This window comes from Acanthisitta chloris, unplaced genomic scaffold (assembly GCF_000695815.1).
Source record: "Acanthisitta chloris isolate BGI_N310 unplaced genomic scaffold, ASM69581v1 scaffold8288, whole genome shotgun sequence".
Taxonomy (NCBI): Eukaryota; Metazoa; Chordata; class Aves; order Passeriformes; family Acanthisittidae; genus Acanthisitta; species Acanthisitta chloris.
This window is the reverse complement of record NW_008688650.1, coordinates 124,745-147,273: the sequence shown is the minus strand read 5'-3', so window position 1 is coordinate 147,273 and position 22,529 is coordinate 124,745. Positions and strand designations below refer to the sequence as shown.

The 22,529-nt window shown below is 38.3% G+C and overlaps 1 protein-coding gene across 1 annotated transcript in view; it reads left to right on the top strand.

Moving 5' to 3' along the window:
- Nucleotides 1-10,242: 10,242 nt before the first annotated feature.
- CDK14 (cyclin-dependent kinase 14) overlaps nt 10,243-22,529 on the top strand; it is a gene marked incomplete at its 5' end in the record, with an annotated part of 89,825 nt that continues 77,538 nt past the window's right edge. Inside the window, one exon of the mRNA XM_009081111.1 lies at nt 10,243-10,366. Coding sequence (XP_009079359.1) covers nt 10,243-10,366 — 124 coding nt within the window. The remainder of the gene's footprint in view (nt 10,367-22,529) is intronic.

Genomic DNA, 22,529 nt, shown 5'->3' with positions numbered 1-22,529 from the left:
TTCCAACCCAGTTGATTCTATGATATGTGCTAAAAACTCCCAGACCTTCACCAGCATGCCAAACTAAAAGCTTGCACTCCTCTCGTCTTACAGAGGAAGTAAGATGATAACATCTTCAATAACATCTTAATGCTTTGTTGTGCTGTTCTCAGTTTGTCAGCTTATGCAATTGTGGTTCTGAGACTTTGCCACCTATTCTGCTTTTAGCTTCTGGACAAAGTTGTCTATTTGGAGCTACAGCTTAATTTTAAGTGTTGAACTGAGCCATGTTAATTAGCCTTCTCTCCCTGCCAGCTCCTTCTTGCTAGAGGTCCTTCAGGAATTTCACTTTTAGTCAGACTTTTAGGCAGTGTTTGTTCAGAATCAGTGGTTATGTGATCCCTAAATCCATTTTAAAAACTTCCACTTGAGCAATTATATTCCAGTAGCAATAAATTAGTCTCAGCTCTCTGGGGCTAACCTGTGGGATTAAGCCATTGATACTCTCCCAGTTTGACAGAAGACCCCCTGCCTTTTAATTTTGTTCTTGAGGAAAGTATTGTCTACTGACGGATATTCCTTTCTGGCTTATTGCCACTTATTATAAATACAAAACCACATAATCACACATATTTCTTTTTCCAAAGAATATGTGGAGTAGTTCCTGTAAAACAACACTTTATAGAAAGATAAAACCATTATTTACTTATGTTTTGGTTTCTATTGGATATCTTCAGCCTAATTATATTTGTGAATTTTCCCCATATTTGCAAGCGAAAGACAATGCTTGTTCCCTCAGGCTTACTTTTAAATAAAGAATCATAAATAGAATAAAAATCCAAATTACTTTGATGGACACACATATTGCTGTCCCCTCGGGTGTTGTGTTTGACATTGCCTTTCTTTGTGGTTTCAAATAGGCTATTTGCTGTCACTTAACTATTTTAAATGAAGACTAAGCAGGATATAAGTGTGTGGAAGAATAAAGAAGAATGTCTCAATTGGCAGTAGTAGGAGTCTTGGGATAGTATGTTTAGGCAAATAAGAACAGTATTGCTTCCCAAGTATTAGGTTTAGCATTTTTAGTGGTACATATGCATTGGCACATAATGATTTCAGAATTTTATGATTCATGTGTGAAAGCACAAGTCTTACAAATAGCATCAGGCTTTAAACCCTTCAAGGAATTTGTGTGTGAAGCTGAGATGTTGTTTTAAAAATGCCTCTCCCTGTGAATGTTAAACCAACCAAGTATCCTGGTGACATAAATGTGGTTATTAACCTGCAACATCTTCATCAGCTAGAAGGGAAATTGGCATAAAGGAGTTGTTTCAGTCCATGGATTCTGCAAACTATGTTAGCTCCAAGTACACAGTCGTTTACATCTTTGGTAACTAACAAGCTTGCATGTCTATCTTTTATTTATAGCTATATATGATTATACTGTGTACAGTGTTGTAGGTAAAGATGATGAGTAAAGGTAATCAGTTGATAAGTCCCTGTATAGTAGACACAACCTCATCTTCTCTTTTCTGGTTTTGTAGATGTCTTTCTCAGTTTTTCCAGAACTGAAGGCAAGCAATAAATCTTAAATACATGGCCCCACATATAATTATGTTTCTGTTGGAAGCTACTGCTGCAGCCTTGTACATGATTGGAAATAGGAGCTGATTTATAGGTGCATACTGTCTGGCTATTGCCAAGCTGCAAAATATGCTGTGGCATGCTGAGGTACAAGATTTGCTCCCTGGGCTGTTCCTCCTGGCCCAAACTGGTGAAATCTGTACTCCTGGCTTTCTCACCTATACCTGTTGCAGCCTTTAGAGATAGTCTCTGCTCAGTTGAAACATCTGGATTGCTTCCTACAGCAGGAACTCTAATGGGTTGTAGAAACTAACTGACCCTACCAGTCATTTTTATTTTTTTTCTGATGATCTTCATTCTGATTTATGTCTGTTTCTGCCCGGTACAGGGCCATCTCCACTAGTCTTTTGTCTTACCTTGGTTCTCTGGAGCCCTTCTTTGCAACTCTCCATAAATGCATCTTGTTTTGTAAATCCTTAATTTAATTTTTAAGTATCTTTTCTTTTGCATTTCAGCATGTCCTGTGAAAATGTAACTGTTCTTCACTTCTTATAACCTTTGAAACACCATCTTTATTTTAACCTTGTCTATGCACATAAATTCATCTTTATGCATTGATGCATTTATTTTATAGTTGAGTTTGTCTGTTTCTCCAACTCCTATTACTGGTGGAATAAGTGGAGCAGAGGCTTGCATCTGTCATGCCTTAAAAATAAATCTATTAATGAAAGCTGATGTGCTTTTTAATTAGTGATGCTGCCTTGAAATAGCTGTAGTCTTTTGAGAAAAGCATCCTCATTTTTTTCTCTCCACCTTTTTTTTCTTCTACTTGCAGTGTTAGAGGTAATATCGATTTGTGTGAGCATTTGACAGAAAAAACCCCAGTCTCTGACAAAATAAAAAGGCACTTGCCTCTGACCCACTGTTCCTTAATCTCTGCAACACTGGCTTGAATGACAATGGGTTGTCAGACAGACAAAAACCGTCTCTGTCTCTTAATCACTCTGAAAATTCTTTACTTCAGGCACCTTGGAAGGCTCCTGTCATCATCCACTGTGGCCAGAGGGAGAAGGAACTTAGTTTGTTCTTACTCCGTCTAATATTGCTGCACTGATTTGTTCTCACTGGGCACTTTTTCTCATCCTAGGGCCAAAAAGTGATAGCAAGACATAGGCAGACCCTCTTAGTGAGCTTTGCATGCGGGGAACAGGAATGGTCAGCCTTCTCCAGGAGCCTTCAAGACTTCAGCTCTTACCCATTGCAGTTTTGAGCCTTCTGTGCTTCTGGAAAGCAGGGCACAGCAAACTCCTATGCATAGTGGATGGATATTCTTAAGCAAAACATCAACCAACTAAGCCCTACCCCCACCACAGCCTTCTAAAATGTGTTTTATCACTGTAATGCTAAGTCAGGTTATGTGACAAAGTGTGGAGTTTCAATATTAATTTTCCTAGGGCAGCCAAATAGTCTCTGTAAAAAATAAGCTTAAGTATCAGCAGAAAACTGCAATTAGTCTTAAAACTTCTGCAGTAATAGTTTAAAAGAAATGTAATTAATAGGAATTGTTGAAACATAATGGAATGCTGGAACATTTTTCTGTGCTAAATGCTCAAGAAGAGGTTAGTCAACTTTATAGCAACTGGGTTTTTTTCAGATGAGTAATTTTGACGTTTAATGACTAATATGAAAATTAATAATCTGAGTCAAAGCCATAGGGTAGTTGTCATCTGATGTCTTCTGTAAGCATAAATATTTATCAGTGAACTGATTACAGCTTTAGAATAATCTGAATCACAAAGGGTAGGGAAGCATTCAGACCACAGAAGGATTAGGCAGCTCTGATGTCCCATCCACGTGAGACTTATTGCACTTGCGATGCAGCTGCTTGAACTTTGGCAGGAGCAGAGCATTGCATACTGGTTCTTGCTAAGCAATAGCTCCATTTATTAGTAGTAAAATACAAAACCATGTGCTTGTTAGTAAAGCATAGTATCTGAAAAGTATGATAAAAATGCTTTGGTATTTGGGTTACAGTTGTGTTGTCAATGTAGGCCTCCTTGCTTCTGTTTTCTTTCCATCCTATGACTGTATAAACATCTGTGGTGTGAACAAGAGATTTGTGTTGCCTTTTTTTTTGTGGGAGACGTGTTGAATCACACAGCTGGTCCTGCATCCACATGTGACAAATACATGATTATATGATGTAGGAGAAGCTGTGGCACGTGTGTGCTTTGTGTAACTGGAGATGTTTGGCCAAAAGGTTGCCTGCCATAGACTTAGTACACAGGAGGTGTGATGAATTTTCATGTCATGGGGTTTGGAGAAAACAATCTTTTACTCTAAGGTGAATACCTGCTGTGGTGGTCCTTTTAATTTTATCAGTCATTACTGGAAGCAAATCTAACTGATGTCATGCTTTTGAAATCTCTCTCCTACTCACTGAAATTAGTGATGCTGCTGATGTGGAGTTGAATTAAAAATACATTTCAGCAGATATGCTAAGTAGTAAGTGATGCTGTTTAATGTGGTTGAGAAGTTGCTATTTTTCATTCCTCATTCAGTGAACAAGCAGGTGTGCAGCAGACAGAATAATGTTATGCCAAATTAAGGTTGTCTTTTACACATGGCATTGAGAATTGATTATTTAAATTAGGCTTTTTAGTTATCAGACATTAAATACGGCATCAGCATTTCACTCTACTCTATGTCAGTCTTGTCACTTAAAGTAATGATTTGATAACATGCAGAACTGTGAACAGTAAATGCAGAATCTTTATCAGCACATTAAAATTCATGCTAGAAGAATGTCACTTTCATAAGTGCACTTGTAATTTATTGTCTGTATGGTCTGCATGGTTCACATATGGCAAAAACAATGAAAATATTCTTGGGATGTAGGGAACACTTTTCCCAGTGCCTTTAAAATTGATGAGGGCCCAATTGCCACTCTGACCTAGTTCAGCATGGAAGTGAATTGGTGAAAGGTAGAAAAGGAGATTTAATTGAATTGAATTTATTTTAACTTTTTGACGTTCAGAAGAAAAACACCTGAGTCTTCCACTTATTGAACATTAGCAGACAACTATAACTGATCATAAGGGAGTGTCTTTATACTCAGTTAATTAAGCACACCTTCCACATTGCAAATGACTCTAGTAGTACCCAGAGGGTACAAAAAATGATTAAAAGAACATCAAAGAGAATAGAAGTTAGCAAATTAACACATTCCAATCTCTTTCCTTTACAATTCTGCTACAAATAAGTGGAAAAATGTGTTTGTTTTTTTTTTTTTTAAGCAGTGATGTGATGTGCATTCCCAGTGGCTGTATCATATGCATTTCTGTGTGACATTGTCTTTGGTAAGACTCTTGTGTAAGGATGCAGGAGCAAGTTAGAAGCCTTTATAAATGCAATTTGGAGTGAATTATTTAAAAATTCTTCTATAAATGCAATTTGGAGTGAATTATTTTTAAATTCTTTTGGAGAGAACTCAGTAGATTCTGGGGAGGTCAGATAGGAGAACCTTTTATTGAGGTAAAGCTTATTATGGTCATGAAAATCATGCTGATTCAAATAGCTAAGAATATTTTATTCAGATAGGAGCCTTTATTCCTAGGGATGCAAACTAATCTCAGGTCAATGCTTTGTTCCTGGAATTTCTTCTGACAATTTAAGCAACAGTCTACAAAGCTTTGACCTAAAAATTTCAGAATTTCCCCAGGACATTGTTAGAAGTGAAAAGTTGGATTTTATCTCATGGGTAGTATCCTGACTGGGAAGGGGGAAAAGAACAGCAAACCAACAGTGACAGAAAAGAATATGGTTGATAGGAGCTTTTGACATGCTAGCAGAAGTCACAGAGGTGCATTTCTCATTGCTTCTGTGATGATGCATATCACCAGGTAGTTTTTTTTCTTATGTTAATGGTTTAAAACAGGTAGATCTAAAACTCCCAAATGATCTAGTACAATCAAATGTAACTGAGCGTTGTGTTCAGTTGTGTTTATTTCCAAAGCTCTGAGAAAGTACTGTGGGGATTTATTACTTTCTTTTGCCTTTGTAAATAGCCAATAATTCACAGAGGACTGTAATAGCCTCTGGATGATAGGGAGAAGTACACTGGTTGCAAGCAGGAGATGGGATGTCCCAGCTTGGGTTTCTTTTACTGCAGTTTTTAGATTTGATGGTCTATTAAGACTGAATATGATTTGATTGATGCTGAATACACACATAGGAATTCAAGTGATTATGTGGTACCCAGGTACATACAGCAAGCAGGACCATTTGTGTTGCCAGTAACAAGTGATAGTAAAGCTTGTACTGTATTGTGTATTATTTTTAGTAGCAATTCTGCTAATAGAGCAGTAGGAGCTTGCCGAAGAATGACATTAAAACAATCTTGCTTTTCACTTTCTTCTGAAACAAGTTTAACTCCTGGTCCAGGTTAGATCAGTCCCATTTGCAGTCTCTTGCTGAGAGAGAGCAGAACCAAGGTGTGTGCACCTTCTGTAGAGCTTGTACTGTATTGTGTATTATTTTTAGTAGCAATTCTGCTAATAGAGCAGTAGGAGCTTGCCGAAGAATGACATTAAAACAATCTTGCTTTTCACTTTCTTCTGAAACAAGTTTAACTCCTGGTCCAGGTTAGATCAGTCCCATTTGCAGTCTCTTGCTGAGAGAGAGCAGAACCAAGGTGTGTGCACCTTCTGTAGACTAAAAAATCTTGCTGAGAGAGAGCAGAACCAAGGTGCGTGCACTTTCTGTAGGCTAAAAAATTCTGTGTAGCTTGCTACTTCTGTATCTAGGAGCAGGTCCTTTATTCCCACAATGCAGCATGTATTAAGAGAGCTCAGATGCAGGATAGAGTTTAGAAATCCCTCCGTGCCATCAGGAAAAGACTTAAAAAAGCCCCCCACAGGCCTCATTATTCTGTCTTCTTGGCCAGCATCCTTTCCATCATTGGGATTCTTGATGCCTCAGCGGAGACTATGTGGAAATGGTACATTTTTCTGGAGAATATCCTTAGGCATGTTGTGAATTTCTGCTTTTCAGTTTTCCCCAGTATCCTTTGGCAGAAACTCTCTACCATGTCTGGGGACAGATAGCAACTATATGGAGTCATCTGAGCACTTTACATAGATCACCTGTACATGAGCATCCCCCTTTATCCTTAGACTCATTAGAGCTTTCTGAGCCCTAGTTGAAAAGCGCTAACTCCCATCAATCTCACCCTTTAAATGTGTTTTGGACATCCCATGTCAGTGTCTAACTTACAAGACTCATTCAGAGGCCTGCAGATAGTAGAGCATTCTGCAGCACATCAGCCACCTTGCAGCTGTTAGATGTGTGTGTGTAATGCTCTAGGTTCTGTGCTCACCCAGGCTCATGAAAATGCCAGGAGAGCTGGGCTGTTCATCCAGGCAGCCCTCAGAAAACAGAGTTGGTTTAAACAGACATTTGGTCAAATGTTGCATGTAGCTCAAGTGGCTATTCAGGCCCTTACACTTGAAAGACTTTGTAGGTGCTAACTAACCTTTTTGTGGAGTTGAGGGCTTTCTCTTGTAAGTTTCAAGAACTGCAAATATTCTTTAATATCACAGTCCATAAACCCCAAATCAGCTTTGACCTGCATACGTTTTTCTCGCTGACAATGAAAATTCTTCATTAAAATATGTTGCTCATTAAAGTGAGAGCTGCGTAACTGCCATGGGACAAAAGATATTTTTTAATGGCTATAATAACTAAGCGAGACCTGAAGCCGCAAGTATTAGATTAGAGTTTTTTGTCTGAATGGAAAGTGTTGAGCCTCCTAATGTTAAGCTTTGCTGAAAACCTGACTTCTAGAGACCAATCCCCATCCTGTTTTCTGTCTTTTCCAACTCTCATCACAATGACCTTTGTCATTTTGAGTCTAATTTTATCACCAAAACCTCTGTTCTTTCTAATAAGCTACAGACTGTACAGAAGTGATGTCCTAGTTTATTACAGATTATTTGATGCTGTATGACCATGCAAATCTTAAAATTACTATCATAAAAGCTCGAGTGCCACAAATATTTATTGTTTTTGCCCTCAGAAGTAACCCATTGAAATGCCTATTAAATTGTCCTCTGGTCTGCAGGGCTGCCATCCCATGGCCCTGGAGAAATGGCAGTTCAATTGCTTGTTCAAAAATGTCCCTCAGAAGCCCCAGGCTGACTGTTTCATAGTGATCAGAATTCAGTGAGGTGAAGCAAGTAAAATGAGAGTATGACCATGGTAGGTGGTATATGGGTAAGAATTGATGGTACTTCATCTAGCATTCTTTTTCGTCCTTGTGAAGGTAATACAGATAGTCTGGAAGGGGAATGGGTTTCTTGGAGAAGGCTTTCCTCAAGGACAGAGGAGGAAACTTGAGTGAGACAGGGCAGAAGTGTTTTTTGAGGCATCAGAAACAGTTCTTTTCAGTTCATCTTTTCTTTTCATGGAGGGGAATGGAGAGCCTCTCTTAGTATTTTCTCTTCCCAAGCAATCCCAAAGGGCCTGTGGTTTGCAGAATGCTCTGCTTCCAGTCCTTAGGCTTGTGTTTTCACTTAAATCTTTTCACATTTAATATTGCCAAATGAAAACAAAGCTGAAGAGGAAAAGAGAAAGCAACAAAACAATGTCTGAGTTTACCCTGTAACAAATTCAGGAAGACTTTTTTCCCCTTTCTCATTAATGATCTTCCTCCAAGGAAGTGTGAGTGAATTAATTAACTTTTGTGGAACTACTTGATGAGTACAGCATGTCTACAAGTTTGGAATAAAACTACATTCCGAAGCTGTCCTCAAGAGCAGATGTTTATTCTGTTTAGCTGTGAAATTGTAGGGATTTTTTCTTAGCACATCTTGTCAAATCACTTGACTGGTTGCATTAATGCCAAATGAAAGACAATAATAAATATATTTTGAGTTATAAAGATTACAGTGCTGTAAGACACCATGAAAATGGAAATTTCTTCGCATATTTAAAAATAATGTTTGAAGTTAAATACCACTGATTTAGACTAGAAAACTAGTTATTTTCCCTGTCTTTTTATTTTACAAAAATATATTATTTTGAAGTAATTTGATAGAGTTTAATTTATATTTTCAGGCTGTAGTGAAAGACGTTTCGGCTTCCTGCCCTTATTAAAGTAGTTTTTCTGGACCACGAATTCCATATTAACCACAAAAAGGAATGTGCATGTCACTTATGACTTTCCTGGTATTCTTTGTTTCTGTATTTTGCTCTTAGGTTTCCTCAGCACATTGTTAGACCCAGCCTTGGCAAGAAGGTGATTGATATGGCTCTTTGTGCCCTGGCTAAATAGCTAAACATAGAGTGTATTATGTCTGCACTCAGGGAAAAAATGAAATGCAATTAAATTCATTTCAACTTCAGTAACATGACATTTCTGTTTCTTTCATGTCAGCCTTTATTCTCTTCTATAATCAGATTTTGTAACCCTTTTTAGAATGTCTCTTCACTTCAGTAATCACTAAATAGGATGCTTGTGTTGCAAGTTAATTAGAAATTCTTGTGTTCCTGGGTTGACTTTTCCCATATCTTTGGTTTGGTTTCCACATCTTCTGAGAAAGTACATTTCACCATCCACTGAGCACAAGGCACAAGGTCCATGTCCACTCTTGAATCCTCTGGGTTTAGCTTTGCAAAGGATGTTTTGTGTTCCCATTTGGAAACTGAAGTCTTTCTTAAAATATTTCAGGCAATAGGAAGGACTGTATATTAGTATAGGTTTTTCATCACGGCAGAGAAAACTCCTGGGAAACGATCATTCACCCTTTGTGTTGACAAAATCCATGATGGTTAACACAGCCTTTCACAGCAAGTGCCAGAAAGAATGCAGGAAAATGATGCATGCGGGAGATGAAAAGGAGAGGACAAAAGATCTTCATCATCCAGCTCTTCATTCATAATTTTAAATTACAAGATACACAGTAATAATGCTTCGTTTTAGGAGTAAGCATTTGCAGAGTCCAGTGAAGAATTCAAAGAAATATTGAGGATGAGTCTGAATTTACCTTAAAGACTATTGTAAGTAGGTTTCAAAAGTCATCTTTAGGTTCAGTGAGAGTTATTATTTCCTAATGAAAAATACATAAGAAACTCCCATTAAAATAAACTTTGAAGGGGAATACCTATCATACTTGCAGATTTCCTTGGTTACATAGGCATTATTGTTATGCTATTAATTTCTTCTTTGTTTTAGCTCCAATATCCCATCCCCCAGCCTTATCTCCCCATCCCTATCCACCCTGTACTGTTGTTTCCTATAATTAGTGAAGATACACATCTGTCTTCAGGCTACCACCTAATCTCTAAAGCCATATGGGTAAATGGAATATAATTATAAATAAATATTTGGTAGAAACTGAGCCTTCTGCACATGGTTGTATTGCTCTTATTCTTTCAAAGCAGGCAAATTGAATCTATGATATAGCAGGGCTTGGAGCCTGGGTTTAGTCCTTGCAAAGTAAATATTTTTCAGATGGAAATTTCATTGTGTTAAATTTGGGTGGGAATTACACTAGTTTGGGAGGAATTCTGACACAATGTTACCGCAATATGCAAGCACCCTGCATATTGTGAAGAAATCACCTGTGCTTATTATGCAAAATATTAACAGAGGTCATTTTTTGTCCCCCTCTTTTTCAGTTATTTTTATTTCAGTTGCTGCGAGGACTGTCTTACATCCACCAGCGTTACATTTTGCACAGGGACCTGAAACCACAGAATCTTCTGATCAGTGACACGGGGGAGTTAAAGCTGGCAGACTTTGGTAGGCAAGCAGTTAATTACAAGTCTCTTATAATGTTGTAGGAATGTCAGACAGATGGTTCCATTGATTTCTCTTCCCCCCCACCCTATTCCTTAGACACACCTTCTTCATTGTAGATAATTGCACATTTTTCTCCTGAGTGAAGAAATTGATTATGGTCAACAAAATGCTTGATTAAAAGGGAGCAAGTGAAAAATGAATACATACTCCAGTTCTCTCAAGGAAGATAATGCTGAAAGTGTTTCAGTTTTATTTACCATGAGACCTCTGAATTAGAATTAAAAACCTTTAAAAATTAGAAATACAGAGAGACATGAGGAAATACAGACTGTATGAAAAGCACTATCACATTATGGAAGCAGCTCTAGGGTCAGCTCTAGGATTGTGGATCTGGATTAACTTTCATTAAACAGTCATTGAAAGAGACTGAAGGACACAAGAAAAAGTACTCCTAAAGAATAAAGGACACTAGGATCACCTGGACTGCTTTCAGTATCCATTAGTTCTTTATGGGGAAGCCTAATGTAGAGTATAAAGTTGGGATAAATTGTCCACTGAAATGTTAGCGCTTTGCCTGTTTTTTGTTGGGGGTTTTTTTGAGTCACTTTCTAGTGGTTACATTGGGGCAAGTACTCTTTCCTCTGAAAACCGTTGTGAATGCAGATGTGGAAAATGGCAATATTTTTCTTTAGTGGTTTTTACAAAATGTTGTAGGAATTTCTTTCTTTCCTGTAGGCCAGCTTCTCAGTTACTGATTCCAGCAAAACTTCTGAAGTAAGCTGAAAATGTGACCTATTGGCTTTTTAAAAATGTCTTTTATTTTTATGACTGCTATCCACATCGCACTTCACGTTTCATGCAGCAGCAGTACTGAGGGAACCTTACGTGCTAATTGGCAATTTCACTGTTAATGTAGTCATGAGGTTTTAGTCTTTTAATTAGTGTTGCTGCAATTAACAGCTCAGTATGTATGTGCTGTGCTGGAGGAGGGAACAGGACTTCAGGTGGGCACAGTCCACAAGAACTCAATTGGCCTTTGGATTGTAAGGCAATTAGAGAAATAGTATTAGAAGCAATTATTATCTGGTTTTACATACCATTTTTTCAAAACTTGCTGGTTTTCAAAATATATGCTAAAAAAATCCATTCCTTCATGTTGCATTTTACTATGATCTTTCATCTCTTAAGTACATGAAATGGGTGAATCATTAAGTGTTCTTGTAGTGAAATATGAGTTGGTTCTTTGCTGAAGGTGCTGTGCTTTTGAGATTAATAGTTTTGTTGTATCATTTATATGTATAAATAACTGGGAACTCATCTGACTTCCAAGCAACTCTGTATTATAGATCTTTCAGGAGATTGTGATGATGGTTCTCTAGCTTGGGTCGATGCTGAAAACTCTGTAAAAGATCTCACAAACTCTTTCTTATGTAAAATGTTTCCTATGGTGTGGCAGTGGGTTGTTGAAGCTCTATGGCTTGTGCGACTGAGGAGAGGGAGACTGCAAACTTTTCAGCTGTGTTTTTAAGAAAAAAAGAAAACAACCCACCTTACACTATCCCTGTTAAATGTGTTGCTGGAGATGTGAACCAGTCAATGAAATATTCAGCTCAGACATAAGTTGACCTCTCTCTGGTTGGTGCCTGATGTTGTCACAGAGCAGAGTAAAGGGGGGGACTCTTGTTTGTGCCTGCTGTTAGTAGGAAATGTAGCTATCACTTCGGGTGAAATTATTGCCTCATTGTGGCACCATGCTAAATATCCCCGTGATGACATCAAAGGCAGGATTTTCACTGCTTCAGGTTGGCAGAAGTTTTAGGTTGACCATTGTGTATTATTTTGAGAGAGAGACTAGAAATGTGTAAGTGCAGCCAAAACCAAAGTATTAGGCATGTGAATGTATAATATTGTGCAGAGGATATTTTTTTCTCTTGTAAGTTTGTCTTGACCTAACAGAAACATCTGCATAACCTACTCTTATACACAGCGAGAAGATTACGTCTCTCCCTTTTTTTTTTTTTAAGCTAGATTTTCTTTCATGGCTCATGACCTCATAAAATTGAAAACCAGATGGGTTAGATTTCTCTTCAGAGAACCAAGATGAAAAATTAGAAGCGATGAGGTTAAAGTCAGAAGGGTTATGACCTCTTTCACTGGAAGCATAAGAAATGAGAGCACACCCGTGTGCTCTCTCTGTGCCCCCCATGCATATTTACTCATTTAAATGTTGTATTATTACAGCCCATATTCCACCTTGCCAGTATGAAAGACTCCTCTTAAACAACATGTAAAATACAGTCCTGTTTCTCTTTATGTTTTTCACCCACGAATGACTAATTCGCAATAATGTGCTTGGAAAGGAAGTCGGTTTAGATGTGTGTTTGATTAATTACATGAGGAGCAGTATGGAAATTAGAAAGATGGTTGCTTTGCTTTCAAATGCACTCAAGGCAGAAGAGAACCTATCAAGAAATCAGTTTCTGTCAGACATAGGATTGACTTTGCTAACACAATAAATATAAAATCCTAGAGCAAAGGCCTTTTAGTCTCCAAGGACAAGACCTTCAGATTTTGTTTTCATAAGTTTGCAAAAAAATCAACATCATGGCTGAAGTTTTTCATTTGGCATCAGGCTTATTTAATCTCTTCACCGTAGGATATCAAATACTTAAAAGCAGGCTGTTGTGGATCATAGTTCTTGAATAAACAAGGTAAAAGAAAGGCTATTCCTGTCTGCCATTGCATTGCACTGTGGCTGAAGTGAAATCTTTGAATAACTGTGGGCATGTGTTTTTCTATAGCATGGCTCCCAGACATAGATACTCCACTGTGTGGGAGTGTCTTTGTTCAGAGGAACAGTGGTTTGCTTTTCTGCTCATTGTGCTCTAGCTGCTAGGAAATGAACATTTATGAGAAGACTCAGTGGTCAAATGAAAAGGGAGAACAGAATATAAAAGCTTTATTAAATTAAAAATGGATGAGCTATAAAAAATGGTTTTCTCGAGAAGATGTAATAAGGGAGACTACATTTTGAATAATTGTTGCTATGAAAAATAGTCCTTGAAGACCATACCTGCTTTTTTCTTCCCAATCTAATTAACATTCCAGAGGAAATTAAAGTATATTAGGAATTCTTCTGATGAAAAGAAGTGCAAGAATTACTTTTGATCCTGTGGTGTGAATTTGGCTAACTGTCTACGGGTTTGTTTATTCTCCCCTGCACATATGTCTGTCTTCAGTAGAGAGAAAGTATTTTAAACCGTTAATGAGTAGCACCATAAGCAATTTGTCTCAGTCTTCAACAGAGAGACTGGTTATCCTCAGGGCCACCAGCCTCCCAAGCTGGTAGACAAGGACAGGGAGCAGAACAGACCCCCTGCAATCCAGGAGGAAGTAGTTAGTGTGACCTGCTGTGCCACTTAGACACTCTTAAATCTGTGGTATAAGGATGGAAATGTTCACTATGAGTGTACTTCAGTGTTGGAGAAGTCCAGAGAGGTGGGGAAACCTCTCTTTGCTTCACTGATTGGACTAAGTCTTGTGCCTAGTTCAACCTACCAGAGGCAAATTCTCCTTCTTGTGTGGTTCTATGGCTCAGTAAATACCATGCTTGTTTTGTATTGGTTTTGAATGATTTGGTATTGTAATTTAGCTATTGCAAATACTGATATAAATCAAGATTGGCTAATTAGTTATGTTTGCATGCAGACTGCCACACTTAATAAAATCCAGCACAAAGCTCCTAAATAGCTGATGGTAATCAGGTACAAGGTGGGTCCCACCTTCTGTGTGGGAATTTCCAGAAAGGTTTTACTCTTTTTGTTCCTTGTTTCTTATTCTCTGTTCCAAAATATCCACTAACAGCCTAATATTCTGACTCTTCCAGGAACAGTGTGACCTTTAATCTGATCATAGTATGATTACCCTTGTATAGACTTTAGTGAGAATAATTTTTTTGCTTTCTGGGTTGAAAAATACATAGCTATACTTGTTATTAGATAATTTCAAATAAAACATTTATATAGCTTTCGAGGTGACATCACCTTTTGATGCATTAAGAAAATCATCATGGCATGTGTGTAGAGACCAAAACATTTAGACTTGACTAACATGTGAGACAGTGAAAATGCTTCTGATGCAGTGAGAGGAACTGTCCAAGTCACTTGTCTTTCTTTATCTGTGAGCTGTTCAACCTGCTGCTGGGGTTTGTTTTTCAGGAGATTGCTTGTTAGTGAATCTTCCCTGCAGCCACCTTTCCCTCTCACCTTCTGTGGTATGCCTGCAAGAGAAGTGAACTGCATAAAGTGGGGGGGATGAGAAGTCTGAAGACCTGTTTGGTCTCTGTTTTGGATTGTGCAGTTATTGTAAGTGCACAGATCTTCTGTGTAATCACATCTTTTAATTGGGATGCCTTTCTTTTTGGTATATATACTGACTCTATGCTATGGCTCCAAGACAGGGTGTATAAACTATGCAGGCACCTGAGAGGCAGTAGTGCAAAATATGATTTCAAAGTGTGAAACAGGAGGTCTCAGTGGTATTGTTAGCTTGACTACAGTTTGCAAAGATAGAAGAACATGGTGACTGATAATTTTTATTTTTTTTTAAAGACTTGAATAGAGATTTCCCTTCCCTCCCATTCCCTGCCAAATTTTTGTTACTTTTAGTTCTTTAACACTGCAACAAATTCTAGCGTGGCAAGATGAGTGAGGAAGTGCATCAGGAGCTTGGTGCTTCAATGCTTTGCTGCTTGTTCCTGCAGTCAGAGGATTGGTCTTTCTTATCTGTGGGAGAGGGCTTTGGAGAGAAAAACAACATGAAAATCTTCATGAAAACGTCTTTCTTTTACTCTCTCAAATAGCACTGACCCTGAAGCTTTTCCTGACAGCTTTTTGTTGTCTTTGGGGATCTCTTTGGATGAGTAAGGAGCTGCAGGAGGTCTGCATTATGGTAGAATTCCTGCCTTAAGCTTTTGGAGTTTTGTTGCTATAAAGGCCTGTGATGTAGTACAAGAAAAGAATCAAGTAAGAGTGATTCAACCATACATCCTTATAGATACAAAGGATGATTAATAATAGATAGCAGAAGCAAAGAGACTTGAGGTTTGTAATAAAGGGAATTATACTCAATGGAGTTGAAGTTTAAAATTGCAGCTGAGTATTAGAGAAGATCTTTCCATGTATTTCCATATAGATTTTTCTGTGGGGAGCATGTCGGGGGTATTTCACGAGGGATAAGATTATTGCTGCATAGTTTACTGTTAATATTATTAATGCTATGTTGAAAACATGAAAAAAAAGTTCTTTTTTTCACAGTAAGGATCCCATAAGGAATTTCTTTATAATGTACTGTATAAAATTCTTATGAAAGGTTGGATAGCATAAAAGATTGCTTGCATGTATAACTACTATGTTTTTCCTGTGTAAATGCTCCACAGAGTATCAGTTCTTGAAGATGCTGATATAAGGAGTTGTCACAGTGCCTGAAGAGCTGGTATTATATATTGTCAGTGATGCTTGATGAAATTGTTTGCAAAACTCCTCTGAGAGCATCTGTAGTTATATAGGCTGGCTCCCTCTCATTGTCTGGCTCCAAGCAATCCAGAGGAACACTGGTCCATGGGGCTGCAGCCACCTGGCATTTGGGGTGAGCTGTGGGAGCAGCCTGGGTTGGCCCTGGGACAGCTGGACCAGCTCTTGCCCTCCACAGCAGCCCTTCTGCAGGGACCAGAGAAGTGGTGGAAGCTGTCTGGGTATTTGTTATCAGAGACTGCTGCTGGTAAAATTACCCCAAATGTAGGTCGGCAGACCCTTCTGACACCCTGTCTGAATTGAACTGAGAAAGAAAAAGGCTTTTCTTTCCCATATTCCTGTGGGAGGTTGCTGTTACCACAGGTGCAGCCTGTTTCCCTCTGGTAACAGCCTTTGGAACCTGAAGAATTGGTTCTTGTACCCCTCAGGAAGGACAGTGATGGGTTTCTTTGAGGGCTCTATTAGTATTAAATGTGAAAAAATGAAGATGACTTCAGTGACAATGTTGTGAGTTGCAAAAAAATGAAATGGGAACCTGGAAATCGAAATCTAAACTGCTCAAACCTGAGTCAGCTTGCAAGTTTTTATAAAGCACAGTTATTTTTGTAATTAACTGTAAATGCATCATTTTCCATGGAGAGCAGAAGCTAATAATGCTGTTCACAGAGGCACTTGGGCTGGGGGCCTGGAGCAGCAGAGCAGACTCTGTGCATTTGTCCTGGCTTAGCCTCAATAGCATGGTACTGAGTCAATGAAATAAAAAGCCCTTACTGTCCATATTGCTCTCTAGATTCAGGCAAAGTGAGGCCAGAGCTTAGGAGCAGAGCTGATAGGTAGCCACAGCACCTTCAAATCTTTCCTGTTGGAGGAAAGATTTAAGTTGTAGGCTGTGAAAGCTGTGGGTACTGTGGACCCAGAGACCCATGACAGTCTGCTGTGTTGTTTATTTTGCTTTCCTATGTTAATAGGCTTTCCCTCTACCCCCAGACTTTCCTTCTCAGTTTCTAATGGTATAACTGGCTGCTGTCAGGGAGTAGCCAAAGCTACCTCCTTCCCCTTCCCTCCCAGGAGCCAGAGATTAATGTGTTGTGCTTATGATCTGTCGTCATGCCCAGTTCTGTGGTGAAGAGGGGAGAGGAGGTGTGCAGGTGGCAGAAAATTTCAAACAACAGCAGTGCAGAGGGGTAGATCTGATTTTCTGGCATTTGGGCTAAAGAATTGGTTTAGAGGTGAAAATGTAGGAGAGTGTGGTCTAGAGCTGCTGCAAATGTTTCTTCCTTCTCTTTTTTATTTGGCTTGTCATTGTCATTGTGTATCTCCATCTAATTTGCTTCATAGATCTGACGGTTATATTGAGATATCAGTTAAAGCTAAATAAAAACTTGCCATTGTGAGAGTCAATGCAGGAAGAATACCTTATGGGCAGAAATTGAGTTTCATAGTCTATAGAGAAAGAATAGATTTGACACGGGTTTGTTGGCAGGAAAAAGCAATTCGCACAAACTGTGAGGTTCTGTTTTCAACTACAAGTTTAACTTCTCTCTGCTAGTGGTAAATACAAAGCAGGGCCAGACACTAAATTTTTATCCATGTCAGTCTTCACTGATTAATTTTAACAACTGAAATTAAAATTCTTTAAATACACCATACCAATCTTTTCAGCTATTACTAAAGTAGGTGCTGTAACCTAAGCTTTTCCCACTGAGAAGCACTGTGTAGGATTATTGACTGTAAAGGAAAGTGTTTTATTTTTTTAAAAGCATGAAGGAGCTGGAGATTGGTGTGACTCACTAAGTGGGCCCCCTGTTAAATGGATCTCAGATTACTTAGGGTTCAATGCAGTTTTCCATTGTTACAAGTCAGAGTTATACAGAGCCTTTAAATAGGAGGAAAGCATCTTAATTATCCATTAAGGGCAATAAAGGAAGTTGGTTATGACACCATTAAAACAACTGTGATGAAAAATCTGTTTCAGTGTTTTGTACTTAAGAAGAGCATGGGATTTAAATGTCACCTGTACTTCAGCTAGCTCAGTGTTGACTGTGTTATTATCAGAATCATGATTTTTTTGTTGTTATCTTGTATTCCCCTCATAAGTGCCAACCAGGCTGTTACGTTCTTTGTTAGGAACTGCAGTGATAGGACAAGGGGTAATGGATTCAAATTGAAAGAGAGAAAAATTGGGCTAGATATTGGGAAAACATTTTTTATTGTGAGGGTGGTGAGACACTGGAACAGGTTGCCCAGGGAAGTGGTGGCTACCCCAACCCTGACAGTGTTCAGAGCCAGGTTGGATAAGGCCTTGAGCATCCTGGTCTAGTGGGGAGGTGTCCCTGCCCATGGCAGGGGGAATTGTGACTAGATGATCTGTAAGGCCCATTCCCCCTCTAAAATTCTGTGATTCTGTGATTCTGTGTGTCAGTTGCACATGGAGAACTGTGATGTGCTGTCTGTACAAGAGAAGTCCATCCATCCAAATGAATCTGTAGATGTATTTGAAACAAATCTTGTTTTAATTTTTTAAAAAAAAGCTTATTCAGCCATGTGATGATATTCTTCTATCAGTTTTATATGAGAACATTTCTCTTCTTACACATCTTGCTTCTGTCATAGCTGTAGTCCATATCCTTTTGATTACTGTGGCTACAAGCCCCTGTATTTAAAATATCAAGCTCTCTGTAAAATTTTGTTGTTCTGAAGCTTCTTTCCTTGTTTGTTACACAGCAGTTACAGGAAAAATGTCCTACAGTCATGCTAGAGCTTTTGAATATAGGCATCCAGGTAGCTCCCATAATGCTCTCCATCTTCGCTTTCTTGGTCTGATTATGATTTTGTTTAATATTTCCTTATTTAAGAGAACATACTGTAGTATGTGAGAAAATTATGCCAAATTTTAAAATGGCTTTACTGTTATTAGTGTGTTAATAGTTACGCAGATTTATTTTGCACAGGAAATAATCAGCTATGTAGCTATTAAAGGCACTGGAAAAGGTGTGGATTAAAGAAGAAAAAATTCATCATCAGTCAGAACAAAAATATTGATACGTGAAGAAAAAGATTAACGTGAACAGAATTGGCAGTTCATTAAGAGAAATGTGCCATTTAACACGGTCTGAAATAATTCCATAGTTGAGATTGCATCTTAAAGAAGTGATGGCTCTGTAATTTATAACATCATTTGTTTTGCCCAGACAGTTTAAAAACCTTACCTTTCTGCAACACAGCTGCTTTTTTATCTAGGTAATTTTTAATAATTCATGCATGAATTTTTTCATTGCTTCTGAAAGACACAGTGCTTGTCGTATTAATATATTCATAGATTCATGATCTGTCCCGTCCTGATGTAAATGAAAATCATGCTTGCAGGTCTACCCACATTAAGATGAGAGTTTCCCCTGCATCAATTGGCCTTGATGATAGCCAGAAGAGATCAGGCAGTGCTTGTCTTAGCAATACTTAACACTTCTTCAGTGATTTCCATTTTCAAAGAGCTATACAGATAAATGATAACTCTTTGTAGGTACCCTTATGTATGTTACAAATAAACTTTGCTTGGCCTCTTGGTCTTATAATTTGAAATACTCAAAGTCAAGAAACTTAAAGTGGGAGATCAGGAATCAGCACCTTTGTGTCTGGCAATTTGGGAGCATTAACAACTACTTTGCATGGGGAGAAAACAGTGCTCAGTGACTTTTGAGTTACACAGCAGGGAGAATGGCTGGTTAGATCTTCACCATGTTAAAGGTCCTCAGGCTCTTCTCCAGGGTCAGTTCAGCTTTTACCACCTTTGGCTTTTATGGAGTATAATATGTCAGATCATACAGCATTTTTTTTGTGGTCATTGGAAATAAGGTGGAAGGAGATTTTCAGATGTATTCTCCTTTATTCCCACCCAGAGCCATGAACATATTCATATCTGTCTTGTTGCAGCAATTTTTAAGTCACTGGGACATCACATTTATTTGCTCTTGTGACTATATTTGCTTTTAAGAATATTTCATCGCAGTGGTTTTGAAGCTAGTTCTGGATTCTTCAAGCAGGCTGAAAATTTGGTTCAGCCCTGAACTGTTTGTAGACCTTAGTAAAAAACCCAAATAAATTAAAAGAAAAATTGATAGGGGGAGGAATAAGAAAAAAAGACAGCAGATAAATGTACTTTATAAACAGAAGTGCCTAATGTTAGCTTCTTTAAATTTTGGCAGTTCGTTGCCCATTTTGTCTTACAGTGCTCAGGATTACCACCAGCTTTGATACACAGGTTGCAGGATGTGATACTAAATGAGACATTGCATGGAGAAGTACATCCATTGTCCTTAAGTGAAATGAAAGAAAAGATAAAAGAATGGCTTGGTTTCAGTACTAACAAATTTTCACTTTTTTTAGTAGTTACAATACAGGGTGCTGCAATTCGGCTTGATTTGATAGGCTTACATCTGTACATAGGGGACTAGATTGGGTTGTACAGCTCCAGTTTCACCATCCTGGCAGTGGCATTTCAGTGTTTATTGTCACTTTATAGAGATGCTGCATTAGGAGCATTTGCTTTTTAATTACATATTTCCTGAGTCAGACTCTTAAGGAACAGCCTTAATGCCCTTCTAATGCAACTTTTTTTAGAATGAAGTTGTCTGTTTTCATTTCTTTTTCTTTGACAAAATTGTATTAAGAAATGATTAGGTGGCTCTGCAGAAATATAGATACCTGATTACTGATGCAGAGTCAAATAATCATTTAGACCTAAGCATATCTGAATGTCCCTCACATAAAACTTTTCTTCTAAGATTTGTGATTCAGCTAATTTAAGATGACATATCCATTAAATGAGTTCTGAGGAGCAATTCAATTGAACAGGTGAATCTGAGGCTCCAGAGACTTCTGTCCGTAGATATTGCATCATAATATTGCTTTACAGAAGCAAGAGAACTTACATAGATTTTCTTAATGACTTCCCTATTGAAAGCAAAGTGAAAATAATTTTTAAATGTAGTGAAATCTATGTTTCCTACAGTTATTTTGTTCTTTGATGTGTTTCAAAAGGCTTTGATATAATTGAGAAATTGAGTGGGTTTGGTTTGTTAGTTTTGCACCAACACCTGTTTTCAGATATTTTTCTCTGACTTAAGCTAGTGCCATCAGATGTGATTTTAGATGTTGTGGGTGTTACCTAGTATGTGAATGCATATACTGATGTAAATGCACACGCAAAACTTACTGAAGCTCTTCGGCAGAACTCCAAGATAGTGTTTTACCCACTAAGAAAGTATGTAAACTACGCAAAACTTACTGAAGCTCTTCGGCAGAACTCCCAAGATAGTGTTTTACCTACTAAGAAAGTATGTAAACAGTGGAGTATAGACATTGCAGCAATGATAAAAGTAAGCTGAATATCTGTATTATCTATAAATAGTCTGGCTCGTGTACTGGGAGCAGCCTGGATTAAACTCCATCATCACTAGAGAGCTCTTTGTGCCAGGCAGGGCAGCCATGGTTCAAAAGCCAGGGCTGGCTGATGGATCAAATGCAGCTGTGTTCTGCAGCATAGATATGTATGCTCAGGTGACACCTTAGCTGGAAAAGGAGGCACATCAAACTGGCTTGCACGGGCTGTTCAGTATAGGGGTCAGGATCTGGTGGCTGCTAGCTGTAGAATTGTATCGTTTATACATGTCAGACCTTGTACTGTAAGAATTGATAGTTTCAGTACCCATGTGGTGACAGTTTTTCAAATTCACGAATTCCACTCCTGCAGGGTAATGTCAAATGGCAGTGTTGTTGGATTCGTAAGTAAAATAGTTGTTAGATCTGCTCTTCAAAAGTACTGTTTGTCTATAGATGTTAATGTGGTTCAAATATTTTCTCTCCATGTAGCCCTGCTCTTGTTAAATTACTTATCCTAGACAAGTTCAAATAAATTTGCAGTTACTTGATTAGGCTTTCAGTAGCTGACCATGACTCGAGGTATTCTCTTAATCAAATCTCTCCAAATATTTTGCCTCTAGATGGCAAATGATGGATCAGCAAAATTGCAGTATCTCACTGCAATAAATCACTCCATAGATTAACATCCCAGTGGTCATGCTACTGTTTTTGCCTTTCATCCAGCACTGCATGGATTCACTGCACAGAGCTGTGGACCCCATGGAGAGAGCAGTATGTCTTGTCACTCCCAGTGTTGTATGGTCAATTAAGAAACACAATTAGCTGAGTGTAAACAGCTGGGATTAGGTGTTTGACTATAAAGCTGCTGGTGAAACTTAGGTTTTGTGCTTCTATTTGGATGACTATGAGTCCCTACAGCAGCACCAAATTGTGCTTATTGAACAGTTCTTCAGCTGTCAGATTTAATACAACATGAAACTAGAAGGATTTAAATAGTACAGCTGCCCTGTATATGATCAACTTGATTCTGGTATGTATTCAGTCCTCTGAGCACCCAAATGGAGGGGGAGGCAGTTTGTCTACATGATGATTCTCTAAAAGAGAGAAGTATTGCAGAGCACAGAGCAAGCATGCCTATTTCTTTACTAGCATGTTGTACTTAACCTGTCTCATGCGATATATCAAGTACCTACCACACTTTTATCAAATGATGAGTTATCAAGGTACCAATTGATAAGGGTTGGTTCATTTTC